The sequence below is a fragment of the Helianthus annuus genome, chromosome 3, assembly GCF_002127325.2.
Source record: "Helianthus annuus cultivar XRQ/B chromosome 3, HanXRQr2.0-SUNRISE, whole genome shotgun sequence".
In the NCBI taxonomy this organism is placed as follows: domain Eukaryota; kingdom Viridiplantae; phylum Streptophyta; class Magnoliopsida; order Asterales; family Asteraceae; genus Helianthus; species Helianthus annuus.
The window spans coordinates 168,256,237-168,273,075 of record NC_035435.2 but is presented as its reverse complement, the minus strand read 5'-3'; the positions used below and the strand labels follow the sequence as shown (position 1 = coordinate 168,273,075).

General features: G+C 41.0%; 1 protein-coding gene across 1 annotated transcript; it reads left to right on the top strand.

The window, feature by feature from the left end:
• Window positions 1–15,961: 15,961 nt before the first annotated feature.
• Window positions 15,962–16,579, top strand: LOC110932549 (secreted RxLR effector protein 161-like). Its single transcript, XM_022175877.1, has one exon. It carries the CDS (start codon window positions 15,962–15,964, stop codon window positions 16,577–16,579), a length of 618 nt encoding a protein of 205 aa, XP_022031569.1.
• Window positions 16,580–16,839: the final 260 nt, after the last annotated feature.

The following is a 16,839-nucleotide window of genomic DNA, read 5'->3' as shown; positions in this document are numbered from 1 at the left end:
CTATTTCTACTCCTTTCTCTTTTTTTTTAAATAAATACGCCGGCAGGGTTAAAGATACTGGAATAACGACGTCGGAAATATGTGACTTACCGGCGTATTTACCAAATATGCCGGAGAACTTGAACTCACGTTCAAGATTTAATTTCGCCGGAAATGTTAACTTTGCCGGAAAAACTCGCCGGAAAAGTTAATTACGCCGGAAAAATAAAATCGCCGTATTCAAAAAAAAATCGCCGAGAAACTTCAAAAACTCATCTAAAACCTTCTGATTTGAGCTGAAACTTTCTTAAAATGATATGAAATCACTATGAATCTTTCAACTAATGCTAGTCTCAACTCCCAATCAGCAAACACATAATTTAAACCTTTAAAAACAAGATTTTTGAAGAAAAAGTGAACAAAATCAAAAACACTAAAAGTTTCAAAACATTTCAAATAAAAATCAGATTTTTTTAGGAGAAATTTGAAGATTGTTGAATCCCAAATTCGAGTACCAAGCTCTGATACCAAATTGTAGGATCAAATCGAGCCAAAAATCTGATTTTCAATATGAACAAAGATGAACACACCCAAAATGTAGCAATTAAAACCCTTGAAATGATTTGCAAATGATAATACAAAGTAGCCCCCAAATCTTTCTTTAAATGTGTGTCCCTTAAAACCCTAATCATCACTTTCTATTTATAGCCAAAACAACTTTTGGCTAATTACATTTAGGACCCTAGAGATAATAAGTTGCCAAAACTAGTAATAAACATGAAAACAAATTAAATAAGATAATAAATATATTTTGTCTAAACAAAATTTATTTAATTATCCAAAGCAATATAATTATCATTTCTCGAACTTCCACACGCCATATCATTCTTCGATCTTCTCATGTCGACATGCGCGTTGACTTTGACTTGATGGCGTTGACTTTGTTGACTTGATTCGTTGATAACATTAGACTACATGTTTTAGACCCAACATTCACAATTGCACAATAAAAAAAAGCCTTGAGTTTGATCAAAAGAGCGTATTATCTTTGTGTGTTATATAAGTTCTGATATCAACAGTGGTATCAGAGCTTGTGTGTGATCCTGCTACTAAAAAAATTGAAACGAGGAGTTTTAATGATACAACGATCTTAGAAGATAACTCATGGGACTGGCAGGAGCTGCATAAGTCAGATAAACAAGTGTATGCAAGGATGTATTCGGATTCATTTCCTGAAGAGTATGCTGAGAGTGCACCAGTTGATAACATTGTTGATACTGAACCTTCTGTCTCAGAAGGAGCAGAATCTGCAGGTGTTACAACCCCTCAAGGCAGTACTCAGCGGTCTCACACAGCCGACAGCTCGGGTTCCAGCTCTTCAGCTCCTCTGAGAGTTAGATCCATTGCTGACCTTTATGCTACTACACAAGAAGTGAATGAGGCTTCATCAGATCATTTGCACTGTCAGTTTGCACTTAACATTGCTGATCCTATGAATTATTCAGAGGCAGCTAAAAAGAAAGAGTGGCAGGAGGCCATGCAAGCTGAAATGAAAGCCATTACCAAAAATAAGACATGGATGTTGGTGGATCTGCCGAATGGAAGAAATGTTGTGGGCTTGAAGTGGCTGTATAAGACTAAAGTGGGGCCTGATGGGAAGATAATCAAACACAAAGCCAGATTAGTTGCTAAGGGTTACTCTAAAAAATATGGGGTTGATTATGAAGAAACATTTGCTACGGTGGCCAGAATTGAAACCATTAGAATTGTTATTGCAGTTGCAACACTTAAAGGATGGTTAGTGCATCAATTGGATGTGAAATCAGCCTTTTTAAATGGTGAGCTTGATGAAGAAATTTATGTAGAACAGCCAGAAGGCTTTGAGGTGAACGGGCAACAAGATAAAGTTTATAAACTGCACAAAGCTCTTTACGGATTAAAGCAAGCGCCCAGATCGTGGTATTCCAATATTGATGGGTATTTCAATGATAATGGGTATGTTAAGAGTCTGAATGAGCCAACTCTTTATGTGAAGAAGTGTCCAACTGATGTTATCTATGTGTGTTTATACGTAGATGACATTATTTGTACCAGTTCTTGTAACACCTCGAATTTTTGTGTCCAATAATGTGTTAACACGTGTCATTTGATTACACGTGGCATCTATAACAAATAAAGGACTAATTTTGACAAACCTTGAAAGTATATAAATTCGAGGGTTATAAATGTCAACAAGGGTAAATATACTGTATAATAACCCTGAATAAATGCTTGTACCTTCAGACGAATAAATCATAAATCATACGAAAGCGAAACGCGGAAGAAAGTGAGAGATTACGAACTACAGGGGTTAACTGTGTCAACATGTTTAATTATACCTCTGAGTGACCCTTTAACGTTCCCAAGGCTTCGTAACAGTATTATACGCTCACTAGAATATACTGTATAAATTCCGCGAAGTTCCGTCTTAAAACGAGAGAGTTATACTCAAATTCGTATGAGAAGGGTTAAAAGCGTCAAACAGTGAAAGTTAAGGCTTTCCAAATAATTAATAAACTAACCGGGGACTTAATAATGCGGGTAAACAACACGAGGCCCCTATCGGTAAATAACCGAGGGCCAAACCGCAAAGTTACCCCTTCAAACCCGAAAGGTCAGGTAAATCATTACGAAAGATTTCGTTATTAATTACCGGATTCTGATAATCATTACAAAAGATTTAGAATTTCTGGAAATCTGACCTCTCGCGACCCGCGATGTGTTATGGGTTAAGTTGAGGCGGGCCGCGAGCCTCCTGTTTTACGCGTCTGATATATGAATCTTAGGCGACCCGCATTATAAACGCATGGAACTTCCATGCGGGTCGCGTAAAGTGCCCAGATGCAGAATGTTAGTAACTACATGCCTTTTGGAGCTTATGAACGACCAAACAATCAATCAATGAGGCATGGGCGCCCCCTACTCGACCCATAGCCCTCTGGGACACCTACCCATCATCTCTGGACTGTTGTAGGTGTTTGTAATGATCATAGATGCTTGGCATTGGCTATAAATAGCCCCATTATGCACATAACATTCACAACACCAAAAACACACATCTCTGGTCATTGCAAGAGCCCTCAAGTCCTCTTCTCTGCTCTATAAGCAAGAACACACTTCTGTAAGTCGTTCATAACCATTTTGGTCATACATTTCCATAGTAATAGCTCATAAACACAACCGTCGTAACTAACGGTTGTCATTACAATAACTTGCAAATGGTTCAGTCTTATGACGGATCAAAAGTAGTTTTGAGTAGGTAATTATGTGGGTAATAAACCTCTAAAAGGGTTCCCCCTGATCACCACTCTAACTATGTCAAATATCGAGTCAAACGTGCGGTTAAAAAGTCAACAGAAAGCTATTTTAGCGATTTATGCATAATCTGTAATGTATATGTTATGAAACCTGTTTTGACACTTATAAAACATGATATTAAGTATATAAACTTGTTTGCGCTCGTTTGAATCGACCATTTGCTATATTGACCCGGTTCGGAGCCGAATGTCGCAAAAGTTTGACTTTTGCTTTGACTTCAGTTCTGACCCGTTTTAGTGAGGTATAGATATACCTTAGGACTCTCTTAGGACCAGGTTACATGTTGGTATCAACCTCTGTGATCGGTTCATGAGTTATCCGAGTCTTTTGCACATTTCCGTCATTCGCCTAAAAGTTGACCGTAACGGCCTTTTGAAAATAAAACGAGTATTTCGGACACGTGAACGGACCAGAACCTTGCTTAGTAAATTATAAGCATGTCCGTAAAGTTTCACGTCAATCCGAGGTCTAGAATGGGAGATATGTTAATTAGCGCAAATTGAAATAAACTTTTGTAATAAACGGCGCAATTAGCATAACGCCTATCTAAACCAAGATTTCGTCACCAAAACTTTTACCCATTGTAATAATATTTTGGGAATTTTAAAGATTTTTAATAATTTTAACCTTGCTCATAACCAGCGGTTATGGCTACGGTTCGGTAAATACCGAATATGCCCTTTTCGGCCAAAACATGGGTTCTACAAGGTCTTTTGACCCGATTCCAGTTGCTACTGATTTTAAATAATAAATAAAGTATTTTAAGCTTTATAAGCTGTTCGGGAAACTCAGATTTCCTGTAGAACTCGAAAAGCACTTTTAAAGTCTTTAAAATGACCGAAAAGTCCCTACGGGGCATAATATTAACTTAAACTCGTTACGGGCATCACGGAAGGTATCCTACTGATACCACAACTTCTTTAAGGCATATTGACTTAGGAAATAAGCGTACGACTCTCATGGTTAACCGTTTCGCTTATTGCGCGCACGGTTCGGCTTATGAAACTAGTTTTCATAAATTAGCCGATACGGGTCAAATAATATAATTTGAACCCCAAATTCCAGAGTGTGAGCCATAAACCCATTTAAAACAAGTCTCTGAACTTGTTGGGTCAGAATCACACTCCATTCTCGGTTTTCGCCTTTTCGCGCGATTAAACCATATCTATATATATCGGAACCAACCGGTCTAGGCTACGGCCATTATAAAGACTCGTTAGGATTCTAAGAGGTTAATTAAAACCTTCGTTCCAGATTAGGAGCCCCAGTAAAAGCTATCGGTGATTTAATCCAAATTAAGGAAATATACTTGCAAAGGTAAATACTTTAACTTATTTCCCCTATATGGGCTTGGGTTACGGTATATTAATACCGCTTGATTGAGCATTGTATTCTTCCATCGCTTAGGTGGTTAATTAAATAATATGATCGGCTCATTTAAACAGTTTTGTTTCTTATAAGCCTTTGGGGGGTTTAATGACCGTTGTCCCGGATATCCTTGGCATCATTTTACGAAATGGCCACGACCATCGACATCCCGGTGTAGGCGTACACCCGGTATAAAGTGTCGACATTAAATTAAAAGACGTAGCCGTTGGTTTTTATACTACGGTTTTACGCAATGTGGTGTGTCTATAAATCTTTAACCCGGCACGACCCGGGCTACTGAACGCATAAAAGAACATGTAAAACGTTCACAAGATTTTATTATAATTTTCCCAAGTTATAAAAGAGTTTGTGCCTTGTGCATTCAAATCAATTTTAATAAACATTTTCAAATGTGTCAGTTGAATGTATTTACCAGTGTAAACTGACGTATTTTCCCCAAAAAGATTAAGTGCAGGTACTAGACGAAATTGGCTGGTATTAGCTGCCTAAGCATCACGAATAGTCTCGCAAACTCGATGCCGTATCTAAATGAACAATATTTATTATTTTGATCCGCTGTGGATATATTCAACTTCTGTAATACATTTGATATTACAACCAGAGGTTGAAGTTTATATATTTATCTTAAGCTTCCGCTGTGCATTATATAATTGTGTGGTTTGACTATATTGTTGCCAACATCGTCACGGTAATCCCCCACCGGGCCCACCGGTGAGACACGTGGAAATCGGGGTGTGACAGGTTGGTATCAGAGCCAACATTGAGTGAATTAAACACTATCCTATTGTGTTTAATCTCAATGACACAATTGCACATACTTGAGTCTAGACAATAACTTAGGACAAATTCGGATTTATACTCCTTGAGGCAGAGGAGAAGTCGTGACACATCACGATAACGAAGCTGGACCATCTGGTACAAGACATCCTTCGATGACACGGAGCGAAGAGCCACAAAGACGAAGAGATCTTTACGAACCCGCGAGGCATTCCACTTCGCACAGCTCGACGCCATCTTATCGGCACTCCTTTGGACCAAACTCAGAAAATGATCCCAACAACCCACAACCTTCCTTCATACCTCTACAACGTTCGGTATCGACCCGGAATTATGACGACCCTACTCCATACTACATAGGTCAGTTTAATCCGGCTGACTACATACAGGAACCTTCAGGTTTTGTTCCACTAGGGCCACAAGACCACTTTTCTGAAGATCCTATGGAGGAAGATGAGGATCCTACTGAACCAGCTCGTGGTACGCCCACGCATCCGATAGAAGTCTCGGATGGGTCATCCTTCCATGGCACACCCTATCAGGGACCAGACAGTTTCCAAGCGTTGTTTGACCGACATGAGTGGTACTACACGCCACCTCAACAGACATCTCAACAACCGCGACATCCACAGGATCCCTCTGAGGATTCACGCTTTGAGGCAGTTACGCCACCACCTCCGCCACCGGCACAACCAGTAATACCTGATCCGCCAAGGCGTAGGAGGACAAATGTTCGTATGTCTACACGAGGAGGAGGGGGTATCCACTTCAGCACTCCTCGACATTCTAGTAGTAGCCACTATCCGCCACTACAAGAAGAAGGACCTTCAAGTCCTATACAGGAGGCGAACTCCGCACCAGCTGCACAAAATTCGCCACCATTTGGGTATGACCAACCCATACCTGCTTACACGGGTCCAACGGCTTATAACCCGTTCGAACCGTCACAAGCACAATACAACTACGGCTATGAGCGCGACCCATATGTGGTGTCGGCAAGATATAATGCGCGCTACCCTGACGGAGCACATGGAAACATGGGACCACCGGACTACTCAGCTCATGGGTATCCAATCCCTCCCAGACCTCCAGTTCCGCAACAAGCGCCACAACCACGATTTTCTCCTCCTGAACAGGAAGAAATACTCCATCGACTAGATCGTGTGGAGAGAGAGTTCGAGGAAGAGAAGAAAAGCCACCGAGGATTTCTCAAAGGCTTGGCAAATCTACTAAAGGGCAAAAAGAAGAAACGTGACCATTAGCCCTTGATAGTTGTACTAATGTAATTTCTACTTTGAAATAAAGTCCCTGCGTGGACATTTCTCGTATTCAGTCTCTACGAAGACTTATCTTTTAGTCCTTACATGGACACCTATCTTGTATTAGTCCCTGCGTGGACTTGTCACTTATTTTTAAACCTCTATGGAGGTATGTACTACTTGAAAGACCCGTTTAGGGCAATATGTAATTGTATTTGAGATTATGGAATGTATGTTATGAGTTTTGTTTTAATATGTATAAAATAAATCAAAACCATTTCTTTTATATTGATCTGCCTAAATAAAGAATCTTAAAAGGTGAAACCTAGCTTGGTGTCTTTTAAGATCCAGTCAAGATGGTACGACCTAATTGAAAAGATTTTGATTCCCTGTTAACCTCTGTACGCATGTTAACAATCATGGCAGATGTGATTCGTTAAAATCACGCACGTCATTCTTATACAATAATCCTTTAAGGATTTCAAAACCCAACTAAATGATTTATAAATCATGGGTTAAATCACCAATAAAGGTGATCAATGTTATTAAAACATCCATTAGTGGTGTAGTGCCTACGGGCCAATGTTATTAAAAACATCCATTAGTGATGTAGTGCCTACGGGCCAATATTATTAAAACATCCATTAGTGATGTAGTGCCTACGGGCCAACCATATTAAAACATCCATTAGTGATGTAGTGCCTACGGGCCAATATTATCAAAACATCCATTAGAGATGTAGTGCCTACGGGCCAACCATATTAAAACATCCATTAGTGATGTAGTGCCTACGGGCCAATATTATTAAAACATCCATTAGAGGTGTAGTGCCTATGGGCCGTAATAACTGTCTTATAACGACAAAAGGCGGTGGTAGTCTATGACTCCCTGTCAGAAAGAGGTAAAGGAACTACGGTTCAAATCTCTATGCCTTTGATTCTCTGAAATCTCGGCTAAAATTATAAAACATCCTCGTGATTAGGCTTTATGCCGCCAATACTATTTATATAACAGAAATAGGATATATTCAAATCCTAATATGTAATGAAATAATAAGTTAACCAAATATGGTCTCTGTACCATGGTTGACAAATTGTCATAAAAGACAATTATATAATAACCTCCTGAATAAAAATTTTGTTATCTCCTGTAACAGATTCAAGTTACAATGGCGGATCCCAACGGAGAAAATAGCCATACTAATGATGATGACTACGACAATACGCCAGTGCAATTGACAGGCGCACAACTGAAGGCTCTGATTGACAATGCTGTTCAGGCAGCTCTTGATCGTCAATACACTGAGTCCCAAGGCAGAACCGTGTCAAAACCACCCTCTAAACCAAAGACACACTCCAAACCACCCTCTGAACCCAAGAAAGATGACGACAAACACTCGTCCACTGAGAACAGCGTTCATCGCGATAGAGAATATACTGATGCATCAAATGCTAAGGGTTGCACCTACAAATACTTTGTATCTTGTAAGCCCCGGGAATTTACAGGGGAAAAAGGTGCTGTTGATTGTATCACCTGGATAGATGAGATGGACACTATCGTGGACATCAGCGGGTGTGCAGCGAGGGATGTGGTGAAGTATGTGTCCCAATCATTCAAGGGCGAGGCCCTGGCATGGTGGATGGCGTTGGTGCAGGCATCTGGTAAGTCTGCTTTGTACAAAATGACATGGGAGGAATTTATTGCTCTCATTAAGGAAAACTACTGCCCTCAGCATGAGGTTGAGAAGATCGAGGCTGACTTTGTGTCACTGGTGATGACGAACCTGGACTGCCAGGCGTATTTGACGAGTTTCAATACCATGTCTCGTCTGGTCCCATACCTTGTGACCCCAGAACCTCGAAGAATCGCCCGTTTTATTGGGGGCTTGGAGCCCGCAATAAAGGCGAGTGTAAAGGCCTCTCGGCCGACGACCTTCAGGTCAGTTACTGACCTCTCCTTGTCTCTCACCTTAGACGCTGTCCGTCTGAGGACACTAAGGAACAAGGAGGCTGAGAAGAGAAAACGTGAGGATGATACCTCACGAAGATCAGGGAAGAAGCACCGTGGAAGCGGTGAAGGCAAAAGAGGGTCGGAGGCAAAGAAGGATGGGCAAACTGGTGAAAGGCCCAACTGCAAAATCTGCAAGAAACCCCACTCTGGGAAATGCAGATTTGCATCGAACTCACAGTCGCAATCAAAGACTCCTTCCTGTGGACTATGCAAGTCCAAGGATCATAAGACTGTGGAGTGCAAGAAAATCAAGGATGCAACCTGCTATGGTTGTAATGAAAAAGGGCACATCAAGAGTAACTGCCCAAAGTATGCCAAGAAGGCGGAAGAGACAAAGAAGTCAAATGCGAGAGTTTTTCGCATGGATGCAAAGGAAGCGGTCCAGAACGACAATGTGCTTACAGGTACTTTCCTCGTAAATAATATATTTGCAAGAGTACTATTCGATTCTGGCGCTGATAAATCCTTTGTAGACCAGAAATTTTGCCAACTACTAAATATGCCTATCAAAACCCTTGATATGAAATACGAAGTAGAGTTAGCAGACGGCACGATAGAAACCGTCTCAACTGTTCTAGAAGGATGCGAAATATCCATTAGGAACCATTCTTTTCCTTTATCTCTACTTCCCTTCAAATTAGCGGGTTTTGACATTGTGCTAGGCATGGACTGGTTATCACATAACCAGGCCCAAATCATTTGCGGCAAGAGGCAGATAGTTTTAAAGACTCCGAGTGGTGAATCGCTTACCATTCGAGGAGATACGCAGTACGGGTTACCCGAGGACGTATCTATGCTCAAAGCTTCAAGGTGTTTAAACAGAGGCTGTGTGATTTACATGGCCCAGGTGATAATAGAAGAACCTAAGCCGAAGATCGAGGATCTTCCTGTCATTGCTGAATATCCCGAGGTTTTCCCTGAAGAACTACCTGGTTTGCCACCAGATAGACAAGTGGAGTTTAGAATAGACATCATTCCTGGAGCAGCTCCAATAGCAAGAGCACCTTACAGGCTAGCTCCAACGGAAATGAAAGAACTGAGGACCCAGTTGGATGAACTGCTGGCGAAAGGTTTTATCAGACCTAGTTCATCTCCCTGGGGAGCACCAGTCCTATTTGTAAAGAAGAAGGACGGATCGATGCGGTTGTGCATCGACTACCGAGAGCTAAATAAAGTTACCATAAAGAACAGATATCCTTTGCCGAGGATCGATGATCTGTTCGATCAGCTGCAAGGAGCGAGCTACTTCTCAAAGATCGACTTAAGGTCGGGCTATCATCAACTAAGGGTCAGAGATGAGGATGTACAAAAGACAGCATTTAGGACTCGCTATGGTCATTACGAGTTCCTAGTGATGCCTTTTGGGCTCACAAATGCACCGGCTGCGTTCATGGATCTCATGAATCGCGTCTGCAAGCCGTATTTGGACAAATTTGTCATAGTCTTCATCGATGATATCCTTATATATTCCAAGAACCAAGCAGACCACGAGAAGCACCTCCGTTGCATTCTCGAATTACTACAGCGTGAGAAACTCTACGCCAAATTCTCGAAGTGTGAATTTTGGCTACGAGAGGTTCAGTTTTTAGGGCACGTTGTGAGTGAGCGAGGTATCCAAGTGGATCCCGCTAAGGTAGAGGCAGTCATAAACTGGCAAGAGCCAAAGACGCCTACCGAAATTCGTAGTTTCCTGGGGTTAGCAGGATACTACCGGAGGTTTATTGAAAATTTTTCGAGGATTGCTGCACCCTTGACTTCCTTGACCAAGAAGAAATAAAAGTACATTTGGGGCCCAAAGCAGCAAGAGTCCTTCGAAATACTGAAGCAAAAGCTAAGCAATGCACCTGTGCTGACATTACCAGAAGGTACGGATGAATTCGTAGTTTACTGCGATGCATCACACACGGGTATGGGGTGTGTGCTTATGCAGAAGGGCAAGGTGATTGCCTATGCTTCAAGGCAACTAAAGGTGCACGAAAAGAATTACACCACCCATGATTTGGAGTTGGGTGCCGTTGTATTTGCACTGAAGCTGTGGAGGCACTACCTTTATGGTATTAAATTTGTGATTTATTCTGATCACAAAAGCCTCCAGCACCTGTTCAACCAGAAGGAGTTGAACATGAGGCAGCGCCGTTGGATGGAAACCTTGAATGACTACGATTGTGAAATCAGGTACCATCCCGGCAAGGCGAATGTAGTCGCCGATGCCTTGAGCAGAAAAGAAAGGGTAAAACCTATTCGAATCAATGCCAAGAGCATTGAGGTCAAGAACAATTTAATTGAAAGGATTTTGGCTGCACAGCGAGAGGCTGTGTTGGAAGCTAATTATCCTAATGAAAAGTTAGGAGTAACTGAGGAGCAGTTGACTCTTAGCAAGGATGGAATCCTTAGATTGAACGGACGTATATGGGTTCCGATTTATGGAGGACTACGAGATGTTGTTCTCCAGGAAGCCCATAGTTCCAAATACTCAGTCCATCCTGGTGCAGACAAAATGTACCAAGACTTAAAGGCAAATTATTGGTGGATAGGCTTGAAAAAGTCTGTAGCCGCCCACGTAGCAAAGTGCTTGACTTGTGCTCAAGTCAAAGCCGAGCACCAAAAGCCGTCTGGCTTGCTACAACAGCCTGAACTTCCCGAGTGGAAGTGGGAATGCGTAACTATGGACTTCATAACCAAGTTACCCAAAACCAGGAAAGGAAACGATACAATATGGGTCATAGTCGATAGGCTGACTAAATCGGCTCATTTTCTACCCATCAAGGAGACGTATAGCTCCGATATGTTAGCCCAACTTTATGTTGATAAGATTGTAGCCTTACACGGCATACCTGTGTCTATTATCTCCGACAGGGATACTAGATACACGTCTCATTTCTGGAAAAGCTTCCAGCAATCTTTGGGCATGCGTTTAAACTTTAGTACAGCTTACCACCCACAGACGGACGGTCAAAGTGAGCGTACTATCCAAACGCTTGAAGACATGCTTCGTGCATGTGCGATCGATTTAGGTGGTAACTGGGATAAGAACCTACCCCTGATCGAATTCTCCTACAATAATAGCTACCACACCAGCATAAAGGCTGCGCCTTTCGAGGCATTATACGGTAGGAAATGTAGATCGCCTGTTTGTTGGGCGGAAGTAGGAGAGGTCCAATTAACAGGACCAGAGATTGTTTTCCAGACGACGGAAAAGATTGTCCAGATCCGGGAACGTCTCAAGGCTGCCCGTGATAGGCAGAAAAGCTACGCTGATCCAAAACGTAAGGATCTTTACTTCGAAGTAGGTGAAAAAGTGTTGCTTAAGGTATCACCCTGGAAGGGGGTGATGCATTTCGGCAAGAAAGGCAAACTGAGTCCGAGATACATAGGACCTTTTGAGGTCATTGAACGGGTCGGGTCAGTCGCCTATAAGTTGAACTTGCCTGAAGAGCTCAATGGAATTCACAATATGTTCCACATCTGCAATCTCAAAAAGTGCTTCGCCGATGAATCGTTGGTGATTCCACACACAGATGTGCATATAGATGAGAGCTTAAAGTTTATAGAAAAACCCTTGTCGATTGAAGATCGACAGGTGAAGAAGCTTCGAAGAAAGCACGTACCGATTGTAAAAGTCAAATGGGATGCTCGTAGAGGTCCTGAATATACGTGGGAAGTCGAAGAAACAATGAAAGAAAAGTACCCCTATCTATTTGAGTAAATCTCGGGTCGAGATTTATTTTAAGGGGGTGAGGATGTAACACCTCGAATTTTTGTGTCCAATAATGTGTTAGCACGTGTCATTTGATTACACGTGGCATCTATAACAAATAAAGGACTAATTTTGACAAACCTTGAAAGTATATAAATTCGAGGGTTATAAATGTCAACAAGGGTAAATATACTGTATAATAACCCTGAATAAATGCTTGTACCTTCAAACGAATAAATCATAAATCATACGAAAGCGAAACGCGGAAGAAAGTGAGAGATTACGAACTACAGGGGTTAAATGTGTCAACATGTTTAATTATACCTCTGAGTGACCCTTTAACGTTCCCAAGGCTTCGTAACAGTATTATACGCTCACTAGAATATACTGTATAAATTCCGCGAAGTTCCGTCTTAAAACGAGAGAGTTATACTCAAATTCGTATGAGAAGGGTTAAAAGCGTCAAACAGTGAAAGTTAAGGCTTTCCAAATAATTAATAAACTAACCGGGGACTTAATAATGCGGGTAAACAACACGAGGCCCCTATCGGTAAATAACCGAGGGCCAAACCGCAAAGTTACCCCTTCAAACCCGAAAGGTCAGGTAAATCATTACGAAAGATTTCGTTATTAATTACCGGATTCTGATAATCATTACAAAAGATTTAGAATTTCTGGAAATCTGACCTCTCGCGACCCGCGATGTGTTATGGGTTAAGTTGAGGCGGGCCGCGAGCCTCCTGTTTTACGCGTCTGATATATGAATCTTAGGCGACCCGCATTATAAACGCATGGAACTTCCATGCGGGTCGCGTAAAGTGCCCACATGCAGAATGTTAGTAACTACATGCCTTTTGGAGCTTATGAACGACCAAACAATCAATCAATGAGGCATGGGCGCCCCCTACTCGACCCATAGCCCTCTGGGACACCTACCCATCATCTCTGGACTGTTGTAGGTGTTTGTAATGATCATAGATGCTTGGCATTGGCTATAAATAGCCCCATTATGCACATAACATTCACAACACCAAAAACACACATCTCTGGTCATTGCAAGAGCCCTCAAGTCCTCTTCTCTGCTCTATAAGCAAGAACACACTTCTGTAAGTCGTTCATAACCATTTTGGTCATACATTTCCATAGTAATAGCTCATAAACACAACCGTCGTAACTAACGGTTGTCATTACAATAACTTGCAAATGGTTCAGTCTTATGACGGATCAAAAGTAGTTTTGAGTAGGTAATTATGTGGGTAATAAACCTCTAAAAGGGTTCCCCCTGATCACCACTCTAACTATGTCAAATATCGAGTCAAACGTGCGGTTAAAAAGTCAACAGAAAGCTATTTTAGCGATTTATGCATAATCTGTAATGTATATGTTATGAAACCTGTTTTGACACTTATAAAACATGATATTAAGTATATAAACTTGTTTGCGCTCGTTTGAATCGACCATTTGCTATATTGACCCGGTTCGGAGCCGAATGTCGCAAAAGTTTGACTTTTGCTTTGACTTCAGTTCTGACCCGTTTTAGTGAGGTATAGATATACCTTAGGACTCTCTTAGGACCAGGTTACATGTTGGTATCAACCTCTGTGATCGGTTCATGAGTTATCCGAGTCTTTTGCACATTTCCGTCATTCGCCTAAAAGTTGACCGTAACGGCCTTTTGAAAATAAAACGAGTATTTCGGACACGTGAACGGACCAGAACCTTGCTTAGTAAATTATAAGCATGTCCGTAAAGTTTCACGTCAATCCGAGGTCTAGAATGGGAGATATGTTAATTAGCGCAAATTGAAATAAACTTTTGTAATAAACGGCGCAATTAGCATAACGCCTATCTAAACCAAGATTTCGTCACCAAAACTTTTACCCATTGTATTAAAATAATATTTTGGGAATTTTAAAGATTTTTAATAATTTTTACCTTGCTCATAACCAGCGGTTATGGCTACGGTTCGGTAAATACCGAATATGCCCTTTTCGGCCAAAACATGGGTTCTACAAGGTCTTTTGACCCGATTCCAGTTGCTACTGATTTTAAATAATAAATAAAGTATTTTAAGCTTTATAAGCTGTTCGGGAAACTCAGATTTCCTGTAGAACTCGAAAAGCACTTTTAAAGTCTTTAAAATGACCGAAAAGTCCCTACGGGGCATAATATTAACTTAAACTCGTTACGGGCATCACGGAAGGTATCCTACTGATACCACAACTTCTTTAAGGCATATTGACTTAGGAAATAAGCGTACGACTCTCATGGTTAACCGTTTCGCTTATTGCGCGCACGGTTCGGCTTATGAAACTAGTTTTCATAAATTAGCCGATACGGGTCAAATAATATAATTTGAACCCCAAATTCCAGAGTGTGAGCCATAAACCCATTTAAAACAAGTCTCTGAACTTGTTGGGTCGGAATCACACTCCATTCTCGGTTTTCGCCTTTTCGTGCGATTAAACCATATCTATATATATCGGAACCAACCGGTCTAGGCTACGGCCATTATAAAGACTCGTTAGGATTCTAAGAGGTTAATTAAAACCTTCGTTCCAGATTAGGAGCCCCAGTAAAAGCTATCGGTGATTTAATCCAAATTAAGGAAATATACTTGCAAAGGTAAATACTTTAACTTATTTCCCCTATATGGGCTTGGGTTACGGTATATTAATACCGCTTGATTGAGCATTGTATTCTTCCATCGCTTAGGTGGTTAATTAAATAATATGATCGGCTCATTTAAACAGTTTTGTTTCTTATAAGCCTTTGGGGGGTTTAATGACCGTTGTCCCGGATATCCTTGGCATCATTTTACGAAATGGCCACGACCATCGACATCCCGGTGTAGGCGTACACCCGGTATAAAGTGTCGACATTAAATTAAAAGACGTAGCCGTTGGTTTTTATACTACGGTTTTACGCAATGTGGTGTGTCTATAAATCTTTAACCCGGCACGACCCGGGCTACTGAACGCATAAAAGAACATGTAAAACGTTCACAAGATTTTATTATAATTTTCCCAAGTTATAAAAGAGTTTGTGCCTTGTGCATTCAAATCAATTTTAATAAACATTTTCAAATGTGTCAGTTGAATGTATTTACCAGTGTAAACTGACGTATTTTCCCCAAAAAGATTAAGTGCAGGTACTAGACGAAATTGGCTGGTATTAGCTGCCTAAGCATCACGAATAGTCTCGCAAACTCGATGCCGTATCTGAATGAACAATATTTATTATTTTGATCCGCTGTGGATATATTCAACTTCTGTAATACATTTGATATTACAACCAGAGGTTGAAGTTTATATATTTATCTTAAGCTTCCGCTGTGCATTATATAATTGTGTGGTTTGACTATATTGTTGCCAACATCGTCACGGTAATCCCCCACCGGGCCCACCGGTGAGACACGTGGAAATCGGGGTGTGACAGTTCTAGTGAAGTATTAATTGAAGAGTTTAAAGCTGGTATGAAGCAGACATTTGAAATGACTGATTTGGGGCAGCTTCAATACTTTCTTGGTTTGGAAGTAAGTCAAACTCAGGATGGTGGTTTTATTTCACAAGAAAAATATGCTCAGAGTTTACTGATCAAGTTTGGTATGAAAGACTGCAATGGTGAAGATGTTCCTATGAGTTCTTATGACAAGTATCAGGCAGATGATGGTGAAGACAAGGTTGATGAGACAAAATATCGAAGCTTAGTTGGAGGCTTAATCTATCTTACTCACACACGGCCAGATCTTGCTTATGCAGTTGGAGTTTTATCCAGATTCATGCAGTCTCCATCCAAGATCCATGTTGGTGCAGCTAGAAAAATTCTAAGATATGTTGCTTCTACGTCTGAGTATGGTATTTGGTACAAAAAGAATGATAAACTCAAGCTTGTTGGATATTCAGACAGTGATTGGGCAGCTTGTGTTGATGATAGGAAAAGTGTTGGTGCCTATGTTTTTGCTGTTGGTAGTGGAGTTGTTTCGTGGAGTTCAAAGAAACAAAATACAGTTGCTCTCTCTAGTACTGAAGCTGAGTATATCTCAGCTACTAGTGCAACGTGTCAAGGCATTTGGATCAGAAGAATTTTAGAAGATTTGGGGCACGTTTAGAATCATGCTACAGTAATCTGGTGTGATAGTCAGTCTGCAATTAACTTATCAAGAAATCCTGTGCTACATGGCCGAGCTAAGCATATAGAGTTGAAGTATCATTTCATTAGAGACATGGTCAGACAAGAGAAGGTGGTCCTACAGTTTTGCAGTTCAAGAGATCAAGTTGCTGATTGTTTAACCAAGGCTTTGCCAAAGGAAAAGTTCGTTTTTCTTCGTCATCGGTTGGGAGTGCAGAAGTTTGAATCAAGGGGGGGTGT